Here is a 25,588-nt window from a genome sequence, read left to right as displayed (position 1 = left end):
CATAGCTGAGCTCTTCCATTCCTTTCATTAGTTTAGTTATCCTTCTCTGCACATTCTCCAATTCCACAATGTCCTTTTTGTGAACTGGTGCCCAAAACTGANCTNCATATTCCAGATGTGGTNTGACCAATGCTTTGTACAGGGGCAGGATTATGTCTCCATCTCTGCAGTCTATTCCTCTTTTAATACAAGAAAGTACTTTACTAGCTTTAGATATTGCGGCTTGGCATTGCATGCTGTTATTAAATCTATGATCTACCAGAACCTCCTAGTCCGTTTCCATTTCTGACTCCCCCAAATGTATTCCCCCTAGACAGTATGAAGCATGCATGTTGTTAGCCCCCAGGTCCATAACATTTATCTATATTAAATATCATTTGCCACTTGTAGAGTATAGACATCCTGTATGGACATAATTCCATTACATAGTTTGGTGTCATCTGCAAACACAGAAATGGTCCTCTTAATCCTAAACTCTATATCATTTATAAAGATGTTAAACAATGAGGTACTGTGTCAAATGGTTTTGCAAAGTCAATGTATATATCAACTGCTACTCCACTGTCTACCTGTTTACTTACACAACTTCGGTCTGGTCTTTCTTGATTCCATGTCATGACTTTTTTCCCAGCAAAAACTCCTCTGTGTTTTTTTATCAGTCTCTAGAATCTTTCCAACTATAGAAGTAAACATACTGGGCTGTAGTTACATCTGGTGATGACTTTTAAAGATAAGAACCACATCGGTCTTACACCAATCCAGTGGTACCATGCCAGTGAATAGTCTCTAAAAAATAGCAGCAATGGCTTTGAAATACCATAAACTCAACACTTTGAAGGACATTGTGCTCCCACCATTCAGTTTTAATTTTTGCAACGGCACAAGGCAGTAGATTTTTTACTAATTTCTTCCCATAACTGCACAGTAAAAATTGAATACAACTAAATTTTGGAGTTGTTCATGGCACAAACTTACATGCAGCCTAACAGACTGTGTAGAAGACATACTGTATAGAAGAGCATATTTACTGCTTTCAGAATATGTAAATGCTTATGTGTATAGCCTAGGCACTTAAAACTAAACTCTTATTAATAATCAAAGTCAGTCACAAATTCCAAGGAACAACTTGAAATGAGTCCCAAAACTGTTTATTAATTACAAAACCAAATATTTACACAAATATACACATTTATATACATAATGCCAACAGCAACCACATATTAAACTGTACGTAAACCAGGTATTTTATAAGATGAGCAATGCTATATGTAGTACATTTAAGTTAGAACCAGAACACTAATATATTATATTATAAGCTGCTCCAATGTTGGTTATGAAACATCTGGAATGCACACAGTAATGGGCGATTTGTTCCCATACATGTGACTTGAAGTAAGAAGGTAAATGCAGATGAGACAATTGCAGTGCAGATATACAGCTTGCTTATTTCAGGTGTCCAGTATAGATGGTTGAGAATTTTAGCTTTAGAGGTTGTAGACAAGGAATCCCTAACCTTTATTGGCTCTGGAGCCACATTTTAAAACAATTATATGTGGGCAGACTTTTTAATACCATTCTGCTGCTATAACAGCCAGAAAAGTAAAGCTAGACATCACCTACCAAATACAATCCTCCCCCAACCCACCTTCACATTGATCTTGGTAGTTTCGTGCATACCAGGCACTGATCCCTTCACAATTCAGTACTTTAGGGATCTATACTCAAGCCTAAATGATGTTATATGGGGGTTGGGAGTGGTTGGCCTTATGCCAGCTTCCAGAATGGTTAAATTTTCCAAAGCATCCTCAGTTATATAATTCAGATAGGTGGAGACTTTTAAATGTGATGTCTTGGACAGCAAACTTAACTACAATTACCCAAACGATCTGAAAAATACTTCCCTGAAATAACCTAACAAACTTACAGCATTAGAAAGTTTTACTCCTGCCAAGAACCGTTGCCTTGCATGCCAGCTACCCGCAAACTTGGATAAATTCTGCCACCAGTACTACTAATTTTGGGAATAAAGGAAATCGAAGCTTTGTCCCTCCAGCCAAATATATATATATATATATATATATATATATATTCCTTCCCTTTCTCAAGAGAGGAATCCTTGAAATCATTTTCAGAACTATTATTATACAGTAGTGCAGTAGTGTAGGAAGAATGCCTCTAACATTGCTGGCCGATAGGACAAATGTCACTCAAAAAAAAAAACATTGGTGTTACTGAAACTAACCTGAGAGACACAAATTTCTCATTGCTGAAGGAATCTATAGAAACCAACACAAAAAGTCCACAGAACCCTGTTTGGGAAACCTTTTTCTTTTTATCCACCGGAGAAAAGAAGATCCTGTCTATGCTTTACATTGTCTTGGGGTTTAAACAAGGCTCTGCCCTCACATGACCGCACTGGTGCCTTGCAATATTTTTTACTCACACACACACACAGCTCTGCATTTTAGGAGAAAGGAAATTCAATAAATGCTATCCATACCCGAATGTAATGAGTATTTCACTCCACTCCCAGCCCACACACAGGGCAGCAGCAAAGAGAAGGAAAGCATGTGTAGGCTACTGGGATGGGGTCGGTTTTCCTGTTTGTGCAACACACAGGGCCACTTTATTATTATTATTCAACCCACTGCCATCGGATTATCATATGCAAGATGTGGATTTCATTACAACCTGTATACAATTTCATCAATGTAACAGTTTTTTTATTCATTGTAGTACGACGTAGCAGGGACTTTCATAAGCCTCATTTGGGAAACTCACAGCCCCTAGTTGGAAATCCAGGCCATGAGCACAATGTTAAATGTTGCAGGGTCACACTACATATGTACCATTAATCCGGTTATTCACCACATAAGCTTATAGACACTCATATACCTATGTAAAGTACTCCAGGCATCCAGTTAGTAGTGCAAATATTACTGATAAAACACAGCTTTACCAGTTCCTAATTTAGTTGGCTAAGACGTATGCTATAAATATCCCACATGGTACCTACACCTGATTTTGGTCTGGGGACAGTTTAACTCATACTGTACTCAATTAACCTTCGCTTGTTTTTTTACAATGTACAATTAGCAATGCTTATATTACAATAAAATGGCAAAGAAATGCAAAGTAATAAATAAATGAAAAGTCAGACTGTCCAACTTACATTCACATTTTAGAAAAATGGGCATTGATAAGGATTGCAATAAAATACTCACTGCCAACCTTCATTAAGTACAAAAGAGTTAAAAGTGGTGTAATCGAGTTCAACAACCCAACTTTATAAATAATACTAACACCACAAGGTCAGAGTGTAACAGACAAATAGCCAGCATAAAGTGTTCAGTTTCGCAGTGCAAAATGAGCAATAAAGTGCGCTCCTACATTGTTTGAGATACTACTGCAGGAAATACACACAATTTCATAGCAAATTCAGGCAATTTCATCATAGAAACAACCAAGTACATCAAAGCAATCTAATAAACAAACGTTTCTGTTGACACTATGAAATAAACAGTCCGTAGTAGAATCCCGTGTACTATTTGGTCATTTTTGTGATCAAAAGCCGATTCAAAGCAGTGCCTGAAAAATGTTATGTGTGTATATAACCAGCATAAAGGCTCGTTCACACCTCCTGCCAGCATTACCCTGCATTTACACAACACAAGACATTGCAATTAGTGTGCTGTAGCCGAGTTTTGGAAAAGCAGCCTTGTGTGGTCCTATTCAATTCGGTTGAATGGCATACTTGTAAAACGCAATGCGGCTGATGGGAAATGTCATGGCGAGGTGAGTGATCACATATGTTATAGTATGTGATCCTGTGAATGAGCCCTGAAGGTCAGCAGGTTTGTAAATAAACAATGCAGAGCCTTGAGTCATATTCCCTTTTAAACTTGTGAGCGCAGTCCTAACGGTCGGCAACCATATTGTCTACTATGTACATTAGTGTAATTATGTGTTCAAGTCAAGATGTAGAATTTATTGCCTAGGATAGCAGAGTTCATGCCACGGAACTAGAAAACTAGAATGGCTGGGTCTTGTAAAGAGAAGACTGCTTGGTATAGAGTGCATGTTGATAGATATTTTTGTGCTGTATGTATACATTTCACATCCATAATTATGCCCATCTTCCACTTGACGCAAAACTGCGACTGAATGAAAAACTGACTTCCGAGCTCTTGTGCTTTCCCCAGGCTCCAAAGGGGACAACAATGGCTGTGCTGTTGTCTTCTGCTCCATACTGGATAGCCTGGAAGACAAAGACAAAGATTACCTTACAGCTTTAAAGTTTAATTTCCTAGTAGGTCCACAAGTCACTTATCAGCAATGACAATTTCAGATTATTTTTAGAACATATGGTTACCAAAGCTAAAACACATTCACTTGTCCTGCCTCTAAAGGGCATGCATATAAAGGTGTATTTATTCCAAGCAGGCTCTAATAAATAAATACTAATAGGCATTTGTGGAATCTTTCTGAAGAGAATGAATGGGGAAGGGTGGGGGTCCAGGGTATTTAGCTAGTTTACATTTGAAATGCTACGTGTATCACTTCTTGTAAAAGTAATTCACCCATGCTGGGAAAGCTGGTTTCAGCCTCTGAAGTGCCTAAGTTTTTAACAAACAGTTGTAAGATACTAAGGATAGCTGAAGTTGCAATGGTTAGAGGGCTACATTAGGACATCTGATCATGCCTACTGTCAGCATGCAATAGCCCCCCTATATCTGCCAGTTAGGCCATCACTATTAATAGAATCTTGACAGATCAGGGAACAATCTAATAGTGGCTTTAATTATTAACATTTCAAACTACCTTGTAATTGGGGTTTTACAATAGTAAATTGCAGCTACAAACATTCCTGGATATTTGTCACCAGTACTATTGCTTTATTCACTGTCCATCATTAAAAATATATACATATCTGGACTAGAAGTGACATTATTATTCCCAGCCTGTAACAAATATACTACTAAACTCCAAATGGTTTCTAAATTATTATTCAAACCCCAACTGTAGGTTGCAAGCACTCCTGCTACTTCGCCATCTCTAATCAGGTAAGAAGCACTGGCCTGCAAAGTAGCAAAGGGGACCAAAGCTGGGACGTAATGCACGCAGGCTTTAAAAAATCCATATTATCTCTATCAAGCAGTGCAACATTTACCTGTTCTGTAAGGACTTGTGCTGCTTCAGCAGGATCATGGCACTGATTGATTATGTCGCAGATCTCCTGGCTGTTAACAATGAAGTTAATGCCATCAGTAGTTAATACTAGAAATCCATCATCGGCATGATGCAGCTAAAATAGAAGCAGAATACTTATTAGAAACTGACGTAAGAGTTTTATGGGACATCTAAAATAAATTTACTGTGCATAAGCCTGTTTGTGGTGCTATACAGTCCATAGGAAGTGTCAGCAGTCGTCAAGGAAGTACTTTACAACTAAAATGTAGATCTAGTTCCTATTGACGAAGAGTAGACTATGAGCATCCCAAATAGCAGGTGAGAAACCACGAGAAAGGCAGTGCCTATGTAGGTACTTTGGGGGGTCTGTTTGGTAATTTACTGTGAAGTTGCAATTTGTGAAGTTGTGAAGCCAGCACAATACACAAAACTTGAAATGTGCTCGAGTTAAGGGCAAAGGCTAGCAAGGCTCAATATGCTGGGATCAACAGATAAAGCCGTATATTGAGGCAGTATAACTTTTTACTGTATCAGATGCCCATTTAAAACTGCTTTTGTCCGTATGCCCATTAATTAAACTTTATGTGACAAGGTCATGGTCAGAGATTTAATCAGCTAGACTGTAGAAGTATAAATAGAACACTGAAATGCAGTCACTTTGGAGCCACTTCAACATGGAATTTGACAACTATAAAGTACTATGAAACTCTTTACAGAGCCATGCTGCTCATTCTCACATGCTCAGAGCACACAGTCAGATTAATAAAAAATAAATCTACGGCAAATGTAGAAATACTGGGCAAGACAACACAGACTGATTTCTCACCTTCACTCTTTTTGTTTCAGGCTCTGCAATTACTCCCATTGACTTGAGATCCAAATCTCCAATACTTCTGGTCATTGCAAGCCTGCCATTTACATGAGGTTGCCCCAAGCTGTTCCAAGCAACAAAACCACCACATTCTCTAATTCTGAAAAACACAAAAAAAGAACATATATAACCCATGAGGACCTTTTACCAACAGCCATCACTTTTATTGTTTAAATATACAAATACTGGAACGGCAGATACATTGTAACCTTATAAAGGAGTAAAATTTGGAATAGTCAGATTTTACAATCTATTAGGAAGGAACCTATACTGGGTATCTCAGAGTCAATGTTTAATGCAAACATTTCCAAACAAAGTACTTCTAGCACAATGCAAAGTTCATACTTAATGATAATTAAAGAGAACTACATGGCCAAAGTGTCCCTAATAGTTTATATGTTCAAAGATCCCCATAATACCTCGCATTCTGGCCCTATTACTAGTCAGAGTGGCAATACTGGGCAGTTTTATAATTGGAGTATATACTATAGTTTTACTAGAATGTGAAAATTCAGAGGCTGGAAGGTACTAAAGGACCAAAACAGTGTTGTCATCCCACCCCTGTTCTGCATTTCTGGCACCCTCTTACAAAGATGAACTTTAACATTTTATAGGCGAGAGTATATAGATGTACTTATATAAAAGTACTAAAAATACCTAATACCTACAATATAACTACCTAAGTGCTATAAAGAAATCACCACACCACAAAAGATCACCATAGCAGAAATCAAATTGAATACTCTACCTGTTCTTTTCTTCCTTCCTTTCAGGTGTGTGATCAATTGTGAGCTTCAGAGGTTTTCCCTTCCGACACAACAGTGCTCGGCTGTCACCAACACTTGCCACCACTAGTTCAATGCCATCCCGCAATAAAGCCACTGTTGCAGTGGTGCCACAGTTCAAAAGAGTTGCTAAAATACCATAAATATTAAACGTGTTAATTACAAAATTACAATGTCAAAACTAGAAGGCATATACAGAACACTTTTATTAACAAACACAAAATGTATTTTGTATTCCTAACCTTATGTGTTAGTAAAAAATTTAAGGAAAAAAAAAAAATCAGCATGCTTAATGAAACTGAATAGCATGGAAAAACAACATGGCTCAATACATGCATCATAAAGACCAATCTGGTTCACTTAATGCAATACAATATTATACAGAAGTCAGGAAAAGGCAGCTACCTAAACAAATGAGTTGAATCTCTTATGTAATGCAGAAGAAATATGGGTAAAATTTAGGAAATTTTATTTTTAAATATCTACTGGAAAGATTCTGTTCCAGACTACTAACAAAGCCAATGCAACACATTGCCATAGATGACACGATCATTTGGGAGCAAGTGTTTGTCCTTGGGGTAAGAAAGCCCGCCCCCCCCCCCTAAAGTGACATACTAAGAAACCGTGTAACCCCATCCCAATATAATTTTTGAACAAGCCAAATGGCAGTTTCTGCAGGCGTTTTTTTTATACCACAAGCTGGTATTGTTTTCAGAAACTTTGGCAATCTTACTTTAGACTTATAGTATACATAGTATACTATAAAGTATCTCAATAAGGATGAAACTCCCATAGCAGCAGATTTCATGCAATATGCTGCCTCTATGATAACCCTTATGGTCTGTAGACACCAACCAATAGGTGTAGAATTCTGGGAATCTTACAATAAAATACACAATGTTACCATGTTTGAATTTGAATTATTGACAATTACAGAATTCATGACTGGTTACAATGTCAAAGACAGAAATGTTAAAAGGAATTTTAATTACTGCAATGTTATCCACCTGCAAGACAGTTAAACATGTGGACGCAGAAAAGAGCACAAATGGGAGATGCATGGCTTAGTGGGCTGACCTGACCTAGAGAATAAATGCATTTGTCATTTTTCTGAACCTGAGCGGAGGGGGGGGGGGAGGATAAAGGGCAAAAAGGTTAAAGGCTTAATACTGGGGTTATAGGAAGTGCTGGGACGAGTGCAGTTATCTATTAAAGTAACTAAGTTCTGAAAGAAATGTTAGGGCTCTTGCTGACCTCCTTTTCTCATAATGCCATTTTCCCAGCTGTTACACCTGCTAACCGGCTTTCATAATGTTCTACAAAAAGGTAGACTGTACAAGATAAACTAAAATGGGAGAACCTGGTTGATCCAGCAAAACTGAATGGATTTCCTAAAATAATTTGTTTTAAATTGGCATATGTTTTTAAACTTGGACCAGAGCCAGGTCCAGGTTTGCTGGATCACTCAGGTTCACCCATGATGGTATATCCTCTGCAGTCTCTGAGAGCTTTTGTAAATGAGTCACAACTAAAATGATCTATGCTTTTTACAATACAAATAATTGCAGAGAGGCAGTGTCCACATGTATTGTGCCATGTTGTATAATGTGTGTTAGAGAGTTGATGATTTAAACACTTGTTTCTCTTCTTGTACAATTTTGTTTTCATAAAGCATTAAAGCAGGTGTTATAACTGTTATGTGAAGCCAGCAATCAGTTAAATTTGTAATTACTTGGGAGGGAAAATTAGTCTACACTCAGCATACCAAACGTTTTCTCAGCTTCTCCTGATATTTTCAAATTGGTTCAATTAGTGCAAATGAACAGTTAAGGGAAGAGTTGTACTAGCTCTGGCATCATCAACATGGTGAAATGGTATAAGCCACGTTTCATTGGCTTCCTGTGCTTTTGTACTGAGGCTACTTATGTTATGAACCTTTCCCTATGATAGACATTTGAAAGCAGGTTTGTTGAAAAGGAAATGACAAGTGGCTGCAAATAGTAATAGCAACCAAGGGTGATGCATTTTGTCTCACATCATTTCTGCCTTTTTATTTCCTCTATGGATTAGATTACCATGGAAATATGAATGTACAAGAGGTTTCAAAGTCTCTAGGGAAACAAAGAAAGGAAAGAATGAATTGCATTGCAAGTCCCCATTGGAAATATTTTCTATCAACTCCTGGAGGCCATAAATAATAAACCTCTCCCCATGATAAATCACACATAGGTGAGAATACTGCACATAATTATTATACTACATTAGTACCCTTTATTAAGGAAATATCAGGAGTAACTGATTTGATAGTAAAAAAAAAAAAAAAAAAGTTCCCCCTGATGCAGACACAAAGCAAATTGCATCAGAAATACAGTAATAAAGATAACGTGGGCAAACCAGTCCAGAACAGGTTTAACTGCCTAGAAAGGACAGAGACCAATTCCTCAATGTACATGACTGTCACATCAATGACTTTCAGGAGCATGCATGATGGATACATTGCAGCTCAGGTATTTGCTCTATTAAAAAATAGAAACGCTTCATAGAGCAATTTTTGAGGCACCATTTACATTCCGGATGGGAAAAAAAAATTAAAGGCGAACACCTGCTTTAATGTATATGTATGAAGAATTAGCTTGAAACATGAAAAACTTGCTATTTTGGCAATGCTAATGTTTTATTCCTAGATTTTGGAACAGTTTTTTCCAGGCAAGATATATTTCCCCCAAATGCTGTATGGATGTATAGGTCCATAGAACATTATAAATGAATGATGGAAACACAGGGACCAGAAGAATATTCTATAAATAACCAAGGTTGTATAAGGAGTCTTTTAATTGGGTCTGTACCTAGACCACCAATAACAATAAATTATATTTCACCAGTTCTGGTAATTAGAAAGCATTAGCAGGGTAAAATAAACACAATCCTCATATTAAATAATTGATGGTGTATTGTCCAGATGCTACCTAGCTGTACACCACAACAAATAGGTGAGTCACATGACATTGTTCCAAAATCTAGAAAGTTCTAACTGTATTATGGAAGTGAAAACATGTGCCAGGTGTGCCTAATTTGGTGTCTTGCAGAAAGTAATTGTATCTATTCACAAATTATAGTTTACACATTTTCTGTCCTTTAAACAGCACTATAAAAGAAGAAAAAAAAAAAACAAAACTAAGATCTTTCAAGAGGTCTTAACACTCACTGGACATTTTTTATTTTACGTCATGCTCATCTCAACTAATGTGACAAAGTGGATGTTGGGACCTTCCTGTAATCCAGGCTAGGAACCGCTGGACTCCTTCACCTGGGACAAAATATAGGAGATCTCCCTTTCCACTGAAGCCCAGCATTATAACGTCCGGGGCCTCCAAGCCTAGAGCTGCTCACCACGTGCAGTCTCTGCCATAAATAACACGCACACAGAGGCAAATAGGAAATTCACCCAGGGGGGTTATCAAACAAAAAACAGGCCTGCAACACCAAGATGAGAAAAAATGCTGCAAGAAACAATGCATTGCATAAATAGAAAGGCAGAATTATTTAATAATGCGATGGTTTGATGGGTTTTCAAGACTAAATCGGAATGTTAACACTGCTTCCATAAACCCTCCATACTGAAGCACACAGATTACACATCTTAGTCAAAGACCGCTCCAAAACATTCTGCTTATTCTTATTGAGCAGTGAAATACTTTTTAAACAAGCACTCACCAACCTCTGTAGATGAAGATATTTTACAGCAATTTGTTCTAAAATGTTTACAGTGGAAGTACTGAAGTCATTTAGGCAATCCTCCAAGCAGCTCAGCTCACCCTTTTCACTCCCCCAGAATGACTGCTCTGTGTATATAGGAGGAGGTTAGAAGACTGAACCCTGAGACACCGCTACTACAGGAAGGAAGAGTAACTGAGCTACTGAGAGGAAATACTAAATCTCTTTAGTTATTATCATCATCCCTGAAGTTGGCAGCAGATATTTTGGTTGGAGATCTTTTATTTAGGTGATAAAAAGAAGCACTGGTCATATTTTACATTTAGCCAGAGAAACCCATCAAAGTGTAATAATATCTTTCCCTACTACAAAATGCAGATAAAGCAACCCCCAGTTTTTGATTTTGTTATCATCACCCCGATAGTATATATAGTATAGAATGTACTTTTTTATTTTTCTAATTTGCAGCATTTTGTGTTCCCTTAGTGTTGCAAGCTGATCATTTCATCAAAAATATATATATAAAATATAATGGCATTGTGCATCTCTAAAACAAAGGCTATACAACTGGCTAATCAAGTTATCCCTAAGGATATTTATGTAGTGAATGCATAAAGTGCTGTAAAATACACCAAACTGACAGGTGAACCCTGGTCATCATCACCACTCATGTGCCTGCTCCCTCCACCTTTCAAGAAACAAATTGCCACATTAATAATTAGGTGTGCTCTATATTTATATCTGTTGCCCTTCCAGCAACACATGAACAGCAAGCATTAAGAATGTATTAGGAGCAAAATAAGCCATGGCAAACATGTTCGCTCTATAGGATGGCAAAGTAACAAATATATTACAAAGTATAACATTTTCTGAAGTAAAATCACTCATTATGTTTGCACATAAATCATAGACTTCTATGCAATATGAATACATGCTGAAACTCCATCTTTGCCAATAGTCCCATGGAAATGGATAAGATGAACAGCATGGCTGCCTTTACTATGTGCTTGGTTGCACCTACAGCTCACCACTGTGTACCAAGTATGTTTTTCCTTTTCTGTACATAATACTTGATATATTATAGCAGTATTCTATATTTTTAATAAACAAGAGAAAAAAGTTGGCAGATAGTTTAGTAGATGGATAGCTAACCATTCTGTTTCACACTAAAAATGCACATTGACTTCCCAAACAACCCACATGGGCAGGGAATGGTCTCAGGTTTTAACTGATAATAAAAGAATAAATAAATCTAATAAAAGAGCTTCAAACCAGGCACATAAGCTAGTCCATCTGGAAGAGGTTGTTTAGTGCTCATTTCCTCTCTACATGCAGAGCTGAACTTGGCAAATGTCAGGTATTAGTTGGTGGCAAATGTCCCTGGGTTGTTCTAAGGGAGCTTTAAAAGCTTAAAGTATCCGTATCATTAATTGAAGCCCACACAGTGATGATGAATCCAAATCGTTGTAAGTATTAATAATTCCATGATCTATAATATAGTGTATTCTACAGCACTAAGCATATGTTATTGCCTAAAATGTTACTAACATAAAATTATATATATATATATATATATAAAAAAAGCATTGCTATAAACATTGAATTTGTTTTATATCAAATCCTATAATAATAGCTAAATACTAGCTATAATATCAAAAGTCATTTTCAGCTCATGGTACATATTTTGTTTTTAGCTAAAAGCAGGCATAAGACACAAATGACAATTTTAAATGCACATATCTGGTTTTCTGTTGCTCCTTAATCATTACGGGGGTGCAGTTAGATCCACACACGTCACAAAGCATCACATAGTGGGGTTAGATACCATGAGATGCATCTTTAATTACACCACTAAAAAAAGCATTCTGCAGTGTTAGAGCCGCCCCCAGAACACCTTGATGTCTATACGTATATCTAACTCAATAACATTTATCATATCAGATAATTCCATTGAATTATATATCAAGTTCTACTAACTTAAAAAAAACATGAATATTACAATAAGTCAAATTACATCACTGATGTAGAAGTCTTGCACCTAAACACCTGTGATTGAGACGTGTAAACATTTACCACAGGTGAATGTTCCTGTCAAATGTGTTTCATGTGTATACATTTAGATCATTTACTACCAATGAATCATTTACTGTTTAGTAATACTATTCTCCAGGAATATTTGCCTGCAGCTAATGTATAAATGCCACATTCTACACCCAACAACTCTAGCAGTACTATACCATAAATTAGCAATATCCTCCCCCAGTACCACCGGGTCCTAGTTCCTTATGCGGTCTGTGTGCCCAGTCTAGACTTTTGATCATGGACATGGAGAACTTACCATCAACAGAAAGATGGGCATGTCTTGCAAAAGCTTTATCTATTTCTAGAAAAGCTTTTGTCAGCACCTTTTCCAAATCTTCTTCTTCTTTAAGGAATTCCCTGTTGGTAAAATTGGACATTTTTAACTTCAGAGAAAAAAAAGGGACCATCTAAATTCTAATGACTTAATAAATAAATTCCAGCTTACTTAATTTTTTTTGCCATAAAGCGGTTACAAAAATCTGCTGCTCCGGCCCCTCCATGTCCATCATACACAGCAAAATACAAGACGTCATCAGTTAATTTGGCATAGTTGAAGCGGTCCTCATTTTCCTTCCTTTTCACTAGCTGTGTAGAACAGCCAACCTTGGATAAATTAATGCGTGGAATGAGCTTGCCATACTTAATACTAGGTGGAAGCTGTATAGGTTCATCGATTCGATTGTCCCAAATGCCAAATGTGTCCCAGGTGGCTGGACGACCACTTCCGTCAGGGTCAAATCGTGATGAGAGTGCCCTGCGTCCGACAGTGGGGCAATAGCTGGCCGATATGATGCGGGTGTTATCTTGTAAGATTCGGGTCTTCAGCAGTGCTCCTCTTCTCACCTGTGACCCTCCATGCCTTACAAATGTAACCCAGATCGATGTTGACATTCCTTGACTAAACAGAGTGTGGTTTAAAGAATAAATGTGTTATCAGTGTTGTCTTCAATTGATTCAAATGAATAAAACTGAAAGGAAAAAAAAAAGAAGAACTGATTATTTCACATACCATGGATGTAAAGTAATCAAAATTAGACATGCAATAATGTAAAACTGAATGAATATAAAGCACCCCTGTTAAAGTACTAATGACAGTCATGATTCTAATTTCCATATCTGCATGGTATTTATCCCGTCAGTGACCCTTCTATTACTATCATTAGAGCCAACAACCAGAAATTGTACACTACTACTACTACTACTACTATACTATGTTTGGGAAAAGTAACTTATGGAAAATAAATAAAAATCATTACAATGAGCAATTTCTCTGTCACAACCCAGCACACAGAGAGGATGTGTCAATATTTTCACTCATGTTTTATCTGGGAGCAGGACACCAATGTCACTGGTGGTGAATCCTAGCTATTTTAAAAAGAAATCTTAGGATGATTCAAGAACGGTGAATGTTTACAGCATTCACTGGTTTAAAAATATATCCCATTGGATGTGCCCTCCATGGATTTAGAAGAAATGTGCCAGCCAGGAAGAATTGAAAAAGGGCAAGCACTGTAGACTGGTAATAAGAGCCCAGCATGGATGGCAAACTCATCATGAGGTTTAGCAAATAACTCCTCTGTGCTGGGACCGGGGTTATGGATGGGGAGGGTTATTGGCCCTGGCCGGGGTCTAGGAGTGGGAACACAAGTAAGGTGGCATTATTCTTACCATCTAGGCATGTTGTAAACCTCACACACACACCAATATAATTATGACCATTTTATGCTCCTGCCTAAAGCTTTACAGAAACAAAAACTTGCAATAGGCTGGGTTCCTTATTGCAGAAAATTCAGGCAATACTCTTTCTGCAATAAGCCAAACTAACCATCCTGGTCACCATATACTTCTGTAACTTCCACTAGTAGCTGGTGTAATGAATGAGTGAAGAAAGTGTGGCAGTTGTGTCATTCATAATAGTGGAAGATCCAGAAAAGGTGCGAGGAGAGTTAAATACAATTATTCATTGAAAAACCTGCAACAAAAGGACCTATACTGCTTGCAGTTTTTTCTTTTCATTTTGAACTTGAAAAATAATTTTCCACTAACTAGTTATTAAGGTGTGCAATGTATTTCATATCAGCAAAATATCTGTAACTTCACTCTGCTTCAAAGTAGAATCTCATACACCTTCAGGATATGTCATACAAGAAGACGGAGCAATGGCAATGTGTTCTAATGAATTCATGAACTCGTAAGCTTTATCTGTAGAGGAGATGATAAATGGCTATACAAGTCAACACAAGTATATTGCAAATAAATGATTGCCATAATCAAACATAGCACATTGCTGTGTCATTGTAATAACCTTTCTAAATTATATAAGGCCATGGATATATTATTATTCCAAATCATACTTATGTCATGTGTGCAACATCAAACACATTTATGTACAATTATACCCCCATTCCCTGTACACAATGTAGTTACCAGGAATAGATGGTGGATGTATCCAGTCTCATACACAACATGCAATGGGGGTGATATAATATGGATATTCAGGCTTCATGTTGCCACTACAGCCCTGGACATACTGGAATTCTCCAAAATTCTATATTTTAATGCATTGTGTGGCCTTTATATTTTCTGCAGGAAACCTTCCATTGTCAAAACACCACAACACACAATGTCACACATACCGCAATATCAATGCGCCGTGCATGGCGTATCTGTGTGACTTCCCTGGCTTCATCAGATGGGAAATTATATCCTGTACCATGTACATGGAGGGAAATACAGAGATCCAGGTATATAGTAAGCAGGCTGAGATTTCCATAGCTGAACGGTGTCATTACACTGCACAACCATTTGTCATACACATGACGGGGTATAGCCGGTGACCCCAGACACTGCTGGTATATTGTATATGGATGTCACCCAACATAGGAAGGTGCGGAGCTCCCAATCTATCCTGATGTACTCCTATAGGGCTGAGTAGGTGGGGGAGAGGCCGTCACACATTGATCCTATATACACACACACATATATATATATATATACACACACACATATATATATATATATAGATCCTATACACACATACATATATAAATATATATATTGATGCCACACACACACACAGATATCTATATTGATCCTAGACACATAGTGGTGTACAATGATCCTTTACACACATCCAATTATTGATCCTATATATATATATATATATATATATATATATAGATCTATACATATATATATATATATCCTATGCACACATACATACACATATTGGTGTACAATGATCCCGGATTCCATGGCTGCCATCCTAATGTAAATACAGTGACACCCTGTCCTGTGTTATTGGCCATTGTCCTGTGGGGATCTTGTTAATCCCAATCACCTGGCCCCCCAGGCAGGCTATACAATGGCACCATGGGGGGGGGGGGTATCACCTTGGAAGGTTCTAGAAGAAGATCCCTCCAGCACTGTGACGTCACACACGCCCCCCATACACAGCTGATATCCCGGTATGGCAGGCCATTCTCCCCGGATTAGAGCTGGTACGGTCCTACATGCCCGGATACAAAGCACCGGCCGCAGCAGACACACCCACCCCCCATACATTCCTGCCTGTGAGCGATAAGAGATCTCCCCATTGGTGGCAGACGTATCGGCGTTACCTTATCCAAGCAAAATTCCATCCCTTCCCGACATTCCAGCACTCAGGCCAACACCCATCATTCAGCAATACAAGGGAAGCGAGCTCACCTCACACATAACATTCACTGAACATTCACACACTGCAATGTTCAGCCTTACATGAGCTGCCTGCAGAGGGTCGCGCAATGTCCGGGCTCCTTCGCCCACCGCGGCTACCAAACACAGACTCGCCGATACAAATCGCCCTATTACTGTGCCGACTGGCTGTTACAGGAGAACTGAAGCCTCAACACACTGTCGGCCAACTACAGATCTACCATCTGCCGATATTCCCGCCCATTTGGGGGCAGCCAGCCAATAGCAGCCATAGGCAGGAGCCACCGCCTCCTCGATTTGGCCATCCACCAGATAGAAATCCAGGAGGGGAGGCGGGTCCGGTGACAGGCTGTAGGCTAAACCAGCTCTCAGTGCCAATTGGCTGGTTGAATCTCCAGTGACCAATAGGCGTGTAGGAGCGTCAGGCCCCTTATGTTGTGTTTGTCAGAGACATGAGTTGGTTTGTCATCACAGATCCCCCGGGTAGTGGGGATCACAAGGGATCGTGTCATAGGACACCTGTGTGTGCAGATCAATAAATATGTATGGTGGGAATTAGCTATAGACAACACTGGGCCCCTGTGCAGAACTGGCTTGGGGCCCCAATGGGGGCTTCTGTTGGCTGAGAAGGATCTGGGGCACTTGTGCAGCTCATCTGCACCTCCCTGTCTGCCCCTGGCTGAATGATTGCACCTTTTACATCCTTACTGTATAGAAATAGAAAAAGCCAATGGCTTTTCTGGAGCAAGCATGTTCATCAGTGCCTTTACTGGCTGCATGATTGTTCTGACAGCTACACAACTAGCATTTCTATAAGCAGGCCAGCACAGGCAGCGCACTTGTCGCAGAGAGTGTTGTAATACACACAGCGTGAATCACCCTCAATCATAACTGGAGTGTAAAGATGACAACCAATCACAATGGAGTTTTGGAACACAAATGCAATAAAAGTTCGGTATTTCACAGCAGGAAAATAGAAAACGATGAATAGGCCCTTAAGGCTATGTCAAATGTGGAGTGTTTGATGTCTGCGCTACACCTGTTCCTTTATATAAAGTATTATATACAGGACACATTATCTTGTACGAATGATCATAACCCGGGGCCACACATATCAACAGGTGTTAAATCACACCAAGAACATACTGCTTAGAGACACATGGCATTTATCTTACACTGACTACAAGCTTCTCAAACGAAAGGAGAAGTTTGCAAAGATTGGTGTCCGGCATGCAATACTGCCTGTGCTGAACACAACAGCCAATCAGATTCTTCTACAATCCATAAAAAAATGGCAGCTAATTGATACTAAGGTACCATTTGGTTCTGCCATGCCTTTTGATATCCACTATTGACCCTTTGATGCAATGGGTAGCCTAAATGACCAATAGGGGGGCTCAGGAGGTGAGAGGCCATGCTAGATTTTTACAGGAAACATTAAGATCTGCAGGTAACGTCATCTGTCTATACCCGTGCATCATATCCTCCGTTTTATCTGCCATGGCCTATTAGTATTGTATTTAGTGTAGTAGTATTAGTATGATTAGTATGTGTCACTTTCACAAATGATTTATACAAGTTATGAAGTATACAAGTTTAATATTTAAGCAGTGATTATCTTCAGAATTGCAGCGCTGTACATCACTAGACTCTTTGGACACATCAGATGCTATGTAACGTTAGTATTATTATAAACAATATAATATAGCATAATAAGCAGTAGTTCCAGATTGTGGCATTGGTTTAAAATTGTTGCTAGCACTTAAAACCAATTTTAATAATTGGTGCCCATCATTTTCTGCAACTTAGAAGTGACAGTAATATCTATTGATGTTATGTTATTAACATTTAGGTCCCAAAGTCCCTTCTGAGAGCTCTATTAATAAAACAGAGAACCAGTTAGTCCTCCAAACATTCCCTGATGGGAATTATTTACTACAAATGAAACATGTGGACCTGGAAGATTCCCACGAGGGAATGTTTGTGTCCCTGTTTTATAAATAGAGCCTTAAGCTTACATAACTGTTTTCCAGCTGTCTTTTTGCCACATGGGAAGTGATAAAGAACTCCCAAGACGTGTCTCGGTGATGCCCTGGGCTTACAGGAAATGGGTACATAATGCCGGGCATCATTCAACCAGGAAGGGGACCAGCATCGGAGGATGGAAGAAGACAAGGCTTGAGAACATTACTGGTGTGTGAACAAGGCAAATCATTGTATCTTATTACCTACATAAAGATATGTAATCTTGTGATACACACATGATTGCGCAGTGTCTGTTATGTCAGTATTGCTTATGAGATCAGCTCCTTGCTTACTGTACAGGATCATTCATGGTTCACTGTCTAATGAGGAGATTGTATGCAGAGGTAACATAGGAAGGTGAATTGCATAATCAGGAGCCATGTGCAGTGTGTAAAATGTGTACAATGACAGCAGAGATTTGCAAATTCCAGGGCTGGTAAAACAGGAAGAATTCAGTATTAGAATTACAACTGTAGGTCAGTGTTTTGTGACTTTTATAACATGAGGGATCCCCTTCTTTAATTACTATAGACACAGCTCACAGTACATTAGCGTGACAGTAAAAAGAATTCCTCTTACATTGCTGGCCATTGGGAAGATTGTCACACTTACAGATAGCCAAAAAGATCATTGGTGTCACTTAAACTGACCTGAGGGTCACAAACCTCTCATTGCTCAAGGGACCCCTCTGGAAGAACCCTAGTTGAGAAACACTGTCTTAGGGGCCAATACAAGTGTGTATTTCAGGGATATAGGAGCCTGATATCTAGATACATTTAGATACTTGCATTAAAAATACATTTATGACATTCAATTAGCAAATAACCACAGCACACTTTAAAAGGTTAGAAGAAAAAGTTAGGGGTGGTTAGGTGCTAATTTTAGTGGTTAGGTTAGGTATTAAAGATGTTTTTAAAATACATGTAAACGTTCCTTCTTTTTTTATATCCTTTTTTTTTGCACCTTAATTAGCGTTTTAAAGCTTGCCTTTAAAGCGCTGGAAAACGTCCGTACAGCGTTTCCTGTGTTAACACCTTTACGTTTCAAGTGCTTATAAACACGGCAAAAACACCCTATTGAAATAATGGGAGCGTTTTCCAGCGTTTTAATTTTTTAAATGTTGCAACATGCCTCAAGGAAACGTCCTGGTGTAGATTAGCCCAATGGAATGCATGGGGATTTCAAACAAGGGCTTTTAAAGCCTCAGGTTAAACGCTGGGGAAAACGTCTATTTAGACTAAGCTAAAAAAAAAACCTTCTGTTCTTGGTCCTGAAAACCAATGTATTGCCTAATTTTTCCCTTCTGAAGCAGTAAAGTGCTTAAAAACATTTTTAGCTTCAAAATGTGTTTGTAAATGATATTATTTTTAGCAATTAGTCTGTGAGAAATCCAGAATTTTGTTTCAAATATTTTAAATTTTTTCACCTAATTTTACCCGCTGTACTCAATGTAGTTGATGTACATTCTGTCATTTTGTATTACTTTGTCCTAAGTTAATATGGTGTTCACTGAGGGGATTTGTCTATAGTAACTAATAATATATGTGATCATTGTAACTAAGTTCTCAAAGGACTCTGAGGCTGGCCTGGTCTTTTTCCTATTATTATAACACTGGCAATAAATCCAATTTTTACCAGCCAGGAAAAACCCTAATTAGGTTTGTATGCAGGTTAGATGATTCTGGTGTTGTAATTTATTGAAGAACTGATCAGATACAACTGTTGTGCAATATTTTGGAGTAGAGCACAGCAGGGTGTCACTCCCTCGTCCTTCCCCCTCTCATTTCCACTGAACAGAATGGCGCTGTGTATACACTGCTTGTTCATTCACCTGTCACTGGAAACAATCACAAAAGATTGTTTCCAGTCACAATCCTCCGACATCTATGTGACGTCTGCACAGGGCTTTAAACTATTACTTTGTTGTCAGCATGACATGCTGTTTACTTCATGTTCATGAGTGGCATAGTATTATTATTAGTCACGTCACTAGCTGTCCTTCAAAGTGGTTCACATTCGAATGTCCCTACCATAGTCATATGCCCTGTTTGTTAAGAGGGGAAACCCATTAACCTAACTGCATATTTATGGGATGTACAAAAAAAATTGGAAAATCCAGGGGAAACCCACAGAAACACAGGGAGAACATACAAACTCCATGCAGATAGTGTCTTGGATAAAATTCTAATCTGGGATTCCTAGTGCTGGGAATACATGTGCATTTACATAAAAAATAAACAGTGGTAGTAATTATTGGTTAGAAACAAGACTCACTCATTGCTTCCAGCAATACTTAGCTTTATGTGTTGTATGTTTATTATGTTATTTTATGTGAGTAACTCTATGATATCAGCCATGGATGGACCAATTCTCAGTAGCTCTGTTGTGCCTCTAAAACCTGGTTATCATGCCAAGCAAGGAAGATTTTTTTTTATTATTTGTCAGCTTTTGGATGGCATGTTATAATAATGCAGAAATAAATGATCTGACTGGCATCTCTATGACCACCATAACGTATCACTCCAGCTTAGTCCATTTACTATCACAGTGATTTGTAGGTTTTTATGTATTTGGCCAAATCTTCTGTACATTTAACCATACTCTGCCTGTGCACTAATAGAAATAAATTTAGAAATACCTGAGCTGTGTGAATCATTTTACACAGGCTGTATATGTTACATTGTAACCTAAATTCATATTCACATAATGGTAAACATATGTGCGCTATTGTGGTTTGTTTATTAGTTAATGAAGTTGTTAGTTCATTGGATTTGTCCTTACCTTTGTCCTTTCTTTTTTCCATGTACATGCTCTGTGCGTAATGTTCCAAGTAGACACACTCCAGGTGGTAATGTGACAGCAGTTTCAGGTTCTGCTCATGTGTTGAGAAGCAGGGTTTGTGACACTTGAAAAAAGCAACACATGACTAGTACTCACACACCTTCCTCGTGTATAGAGGGAAGTAACAACATGGGTGTTGTACAAGTACTACTGTGTTACTGGCTAACCCTAACCCAATAAGGGCTCAGAATTTCAGGACTCATACTGTAAAGTCTTTGCGTTCATGCAGTGCCAGATCTCAATAAGCATCTGTGCACATATTGAAGTGCCAATTCAACTGCTTCATACTGAGTCACAAAGAACTGTTTATAATATAAACATGCATAAATGACCTTTTAAAGTTTATGAGATCTGTAATTTTGCCTAATTCAAAACATGCAATCCTCAGTGTGACATTATGATATACACAGATTTGTAGTTGTATTGCACATCCAAGGTCAACAGCTTTCCAACGTTTATTATAAGCACAGGTATGTTAAAGCTCAATATCCCCTATCCTAAATCCTACATTCTTTTACAGGTCACTTGGTATTAATCTACCTAGACCAGGCACTGTTCTGTAAACATGATGGGTTATTGCTCCTTTATTTATCTTTAAAGGTAACATTGGGCTTTAATTATCTAATAGTGGCATCTATGGTGTCTAGTGATCCTGGCAGTAACAATATGCTAAGAAAAGAAACTTACCATTGGGGTAGTCCTAACCGGAGACATCCTACAGTAATAAACCCTCTAGGAGTAATAAAAAATAAGGTCCCCTTCTAAAGTTAACAGCTAAACACAGCACTTATAAGCCTTCCTTTCATTCTTGGTAGGAAGCCCTGGTAACATACAGTCCTATCCTCTCTTGAGACTATGCTATTACTGCCTTGGCACTGCATGCACCTTTGATGTTTGGTACTGAGGTACTGCAAATTTTGATTCTTCCTAATGGAGTTGGTAAAAAATAGTTTTTATAGTGCTTGATGTGGTATTTCAGTGCTGTGGTTGTGAGGATAGCATTGTGTATGGGCTGTGTGCATTTCAATACATGCAGCAGATCACACTAGTATAAACACTGACTGGCCACTTTTTTAGGTACTTGTTAGTACTGGTTTGAACCCTATTTTGCCTGGCATAGATTCAGCAAGATGGAAACATCCCTCAGGTATCTTTTGGTCCTTAATGACATGATAGCATTATGCAGTTGCTGCAAATTTGAGATGATTTCAGCTTTGTGCATTAATCTGTTGGCTAGTAGCTATCAAAATGGGTACACTGGTCAGAAAAAGATGGGTCAGCATAGTTAGCAGCAAGGTAGGCGGTGGATTTTAAAACACCTACACCACCATCACTATCCTGAACCATTAATACCAGGCAGGATGGATCCATCCAAATGTCCCAGCGGAAAAGACTGAAAAGAACAGGCAACATTCTTCCAATCTTCTCCTAATTTGAACAAGTCCATGTGAATTGTAGCATCAGGTGCCTCTTCTTACCTGACAGAAGTGGCACCCAGTGTGGTCACCTGCTGCTGACGTGTTGTGCATTTAGAGATGCTCCTTGTTACTAATGATTCTCTATCAGCTCCAACCAGTCTCTTCTGAACATTAACCTCTCCTCATCATCAACAAGGCATTTTCATAGTTACATAGTTAGGTTTAAAAGAGACCATCAAGTTCAACCTGTAGGGAAATAGACATACCCTTCATAAAACAATATAAACTTAGCTGACATAGTTGGTCAAGAGGACGGAAAAAAACACCCTTATGAAACATTGATAAAAATATTTTTATCCAGAGAATTGCTAGATTTTTTCTGTTTTAAGACTCTCTGAGATGGTTTTGTGTGAAATTCTCATCAGAGTTACTTAATTCACCTTTCTTCCCCATTCTGATGCTCAGTTTGAACTTCAGCAGGTCCTCTTAAAAAGATCTACCTGCCTAAATTGAGTTGCTGCCATGTGATCAGCTGATTAGATATGTGTGTTAATAAGCAGTTAAACAAGTGTACCAAATAAAATTGCAGGTGATTGTATGTAGAAAGCATTGACTTACAATAATTAAGACTTCTGTTTTGTCTACACCTTTACATAATCTATATATTGATATATATGTACTTAGTTGTAAATTACTGAATTGATTATGCTGTGAACTATAGACATTTTACCATCTGTTTAAGTATAGATAAATAACAGTGCCCTGCACAGTTTATATCACCCTGGCCTAACTATACAGCATGCTTATTTTTATAATTTAAGTCACTAGTACATGCTAAAGAATAATCCAGGATTTATGACATCACTGTAACCATAGGGAATGGATTATAATGTGATCTGTTATCTCATTAAATAAGAGTTTGTAAGGATTAAAAATTAATTTTATAAATTAAACAAATATGTGCAGGGACAGATTTATTATCTTTGTAATATTGCATGTTGCAAAAACATGATGAAGTATTATGACATTTAATTTGCATGCAGAATATAGGTTTCAGATATAAAATATGCCTTTGTCTATGTCAGCATGTAGTTTTATTTGCTGAAGCTGCACTGTTTCCATTCTGCCCCAGTGCGCACGCCTGGAACCCCATATCCCACACATGCCATTTCACTGATATTCAGGCCAGTCATATCACATTCATGACAATAATTCCGGTACCCCTTTGTATTATAACATAATGATTGCAGTGAATGAGATCCTATGACTACTGAGTTGAATGACACGGGGTGTCAGCCAGAGTGACTTTGATCATCTAGCGGTAGAAGAGAATTACTATGGGGGATGGTGCTAGAGAGTAGGTGAGTATTGCAGCCAGAGCTACTTTCATCTTTTAAATACTGTTGCAGGGACTTTTTTTTTAGAAAAATCAGTTGTACTATTAAAACACATGCAATAATAATTCTTAATTATATTAAACTTGTGTGGCTGAATCATAAAAACGACAGAAAATGAAGGTGTGAAACAGCAATCAGGTAAATACTTTGCTCTTATACTTTTTTAAGTGCTTTCCTGTTCCGACAATTGTAAACAGCCCATTGTGTACAGAGATCAGCAGATCAAGGTGAAATGTATGTACACAAATCAATGAGCTAATCAGTAATCATCAGCACTGTTACATGAGAGAAAAGGCAGTGATTCACATGCCCATACATACCTAGAAGTACCAAGTATTTTTTTGGTGCAAATAAAAGATAAATATGTGCTGCATGGGAGGAAAGTTTAAAATTCAGGTTGCTTTCCCATATGTTTGGGAGCTAATTTTTTAAAAAGCTATTCCTTTCTTTAATATTATTCCTCTCCTCTGCATCTTCTTTATCTCCTGTTCATTAGTATACCAATATGTGTCCTTTCTCTGTCCCCCATTCATGACCATCTTTTTACCTTCTCTCTCCCCCTTCCATTTACATACATCTCCCACTCTGACTTCTTTCACTTTGCTCAGTACATAATCTTTTTCTTTTTGCCTTTTTTCTTTCACCCACTTATGTACTTGATCAGCTCACACTGTGCCTCCTTTCACTCCCGCTGTTCATGATCTTCGATGATATGCCTTTTCTTATATACACTTCTAGGCACTGCTCTGCTTCCTTTCACTTCCCCCCCCCCCCATTCTTTCCCCACAACCCCTCTCCCGCACAGTTCATAAACTATCCCTCCTCTCTCCTTTTCCTGATCTACTTATTGTGCCATGCTCAGCTATTGCTCTACTTTTCCCTCCAACCCTCTGTCCATGATCAGCCACCATGCTGCTTCTTCTTTTTTAACTTTTAGATTTATGACTGGCTTCTCCTATACTCCCCTTTACCCTCTGGTCAGTTTATACTCAATCTCCCTCTGTAATTGCGGTAAAATAAAGGTTGACATTCAAAAATCCGGCAAACTCCAGACCTGGGGAGTGCCGAATTTTTGAAAATTCCGGATTTTTTACGGTTATTTATGCTATATATATTTAACAGAAAATGACTACCAGTACAGTCCTTTAAGTGAATGCAGAACTCATAATGGGGCTATAAAGCAGCAAATAAATGAGAGGGGATGACCAGGAAAGCACGTGCAAGCAAGACCCAACAGCTGATTCTGGAGTACAGCGCCATCAAAACATAAACGGAATACCGTGTAAATTTGAAAATGCGCTCTGAAATCCATGCCAGTCCATGCCAGAAATCTGAAGGTACCGGATTATTGATTTTTGAATGTCAGCCTGTACTGACATACTAAATCCAGTAGTAAAAGTCCAGCTAAAATACTATCCAAATAGGAATTAGTTCATACCACTATGGTGAATCATCAGAGACCAAACCAGTTAGCTTAAGTCAACCTATTAATGAACAGACATACAGTATATCTTCTAAAATGAATAAAACAGCTAAAAAATATAATTTCTACATGTAAATGGAGCTCTT

The 25,588-nt window shown here is 38.2% G+C and overlaps 1 protein-coding gene across 3 annotated transcripts; it reads right to left on the bottom strand.

Moving 5' to 3' along the window:
* Positions 1 to 1,132: 1,132 nt before the first annotated feature.
* PPM1K (protein phosphatase, Mg2+/Mn2+ dependent 1K) lies at positions 1,133 to 21,294 on the bottom strand. 3 transcript variants are annotated; one of them, XM_072405516.1, is made up of 7 exons: positions 21,145 to 21,294; positions 13,088 to 13,610; positions 12,899 to 12,999; positions 6,810 to 6,975; positions 6,017 to 6,161; positions 5,171 to 5,305; positions 1,133 to 4,258 (listed from the first exon to the last, which is right to left on the bottom strand). In XM_072405516.1, exons 2-7 carry the CDS (start codon positions 13,531 to 13,533, stop codon positions 4,127 to 4,129), a joined length of 1,125 nt encoding a protein of 374 aa, XP_072261617.1. In that variant the 5' UTR covers positions 13,534 to 13,610; positions 21,145 to 21,294; the 3' UTR covers positions 1,133 to 4,126. The 3 variants fall into 3 exon arrangements, with proteins under 3 accessions (XP_072261617.1, XP_072261616.1, XP_072261619.1); XM_072405515.1 differs by lacking the exon at positions 21,145 to 21,294 and adding an exon at positions 16,402 to 16,556; XM_072405518.1 differs by lacking the exon at positions 21,145 to 21,294 and adding an exon at positions 16,351 to 16,540.
* Between the last annotated feature and the right edge of the window lie 4,294 nt (positions 21,295 to 25,588).

Source organism: Pyxicephalus adspersus, chromosome 3, assembly GCF_032062135.1.
Source record: "Pyxicephalus adspersus chromosome 3, UCB_Pads_2.0, whole genome shotgun sequence".
NCBI lineage: Eukaryota > Metazoa > Chordata > Amphibia > Anura > Pyxicephalidae > Pyxicephalus > Pyxicephalus adspersus.
The sequence above is the reverse complement of the archived record's forward strand: the minus strand, read 5'-3'. Positions and strand labels throughout refer to the sequence as shown.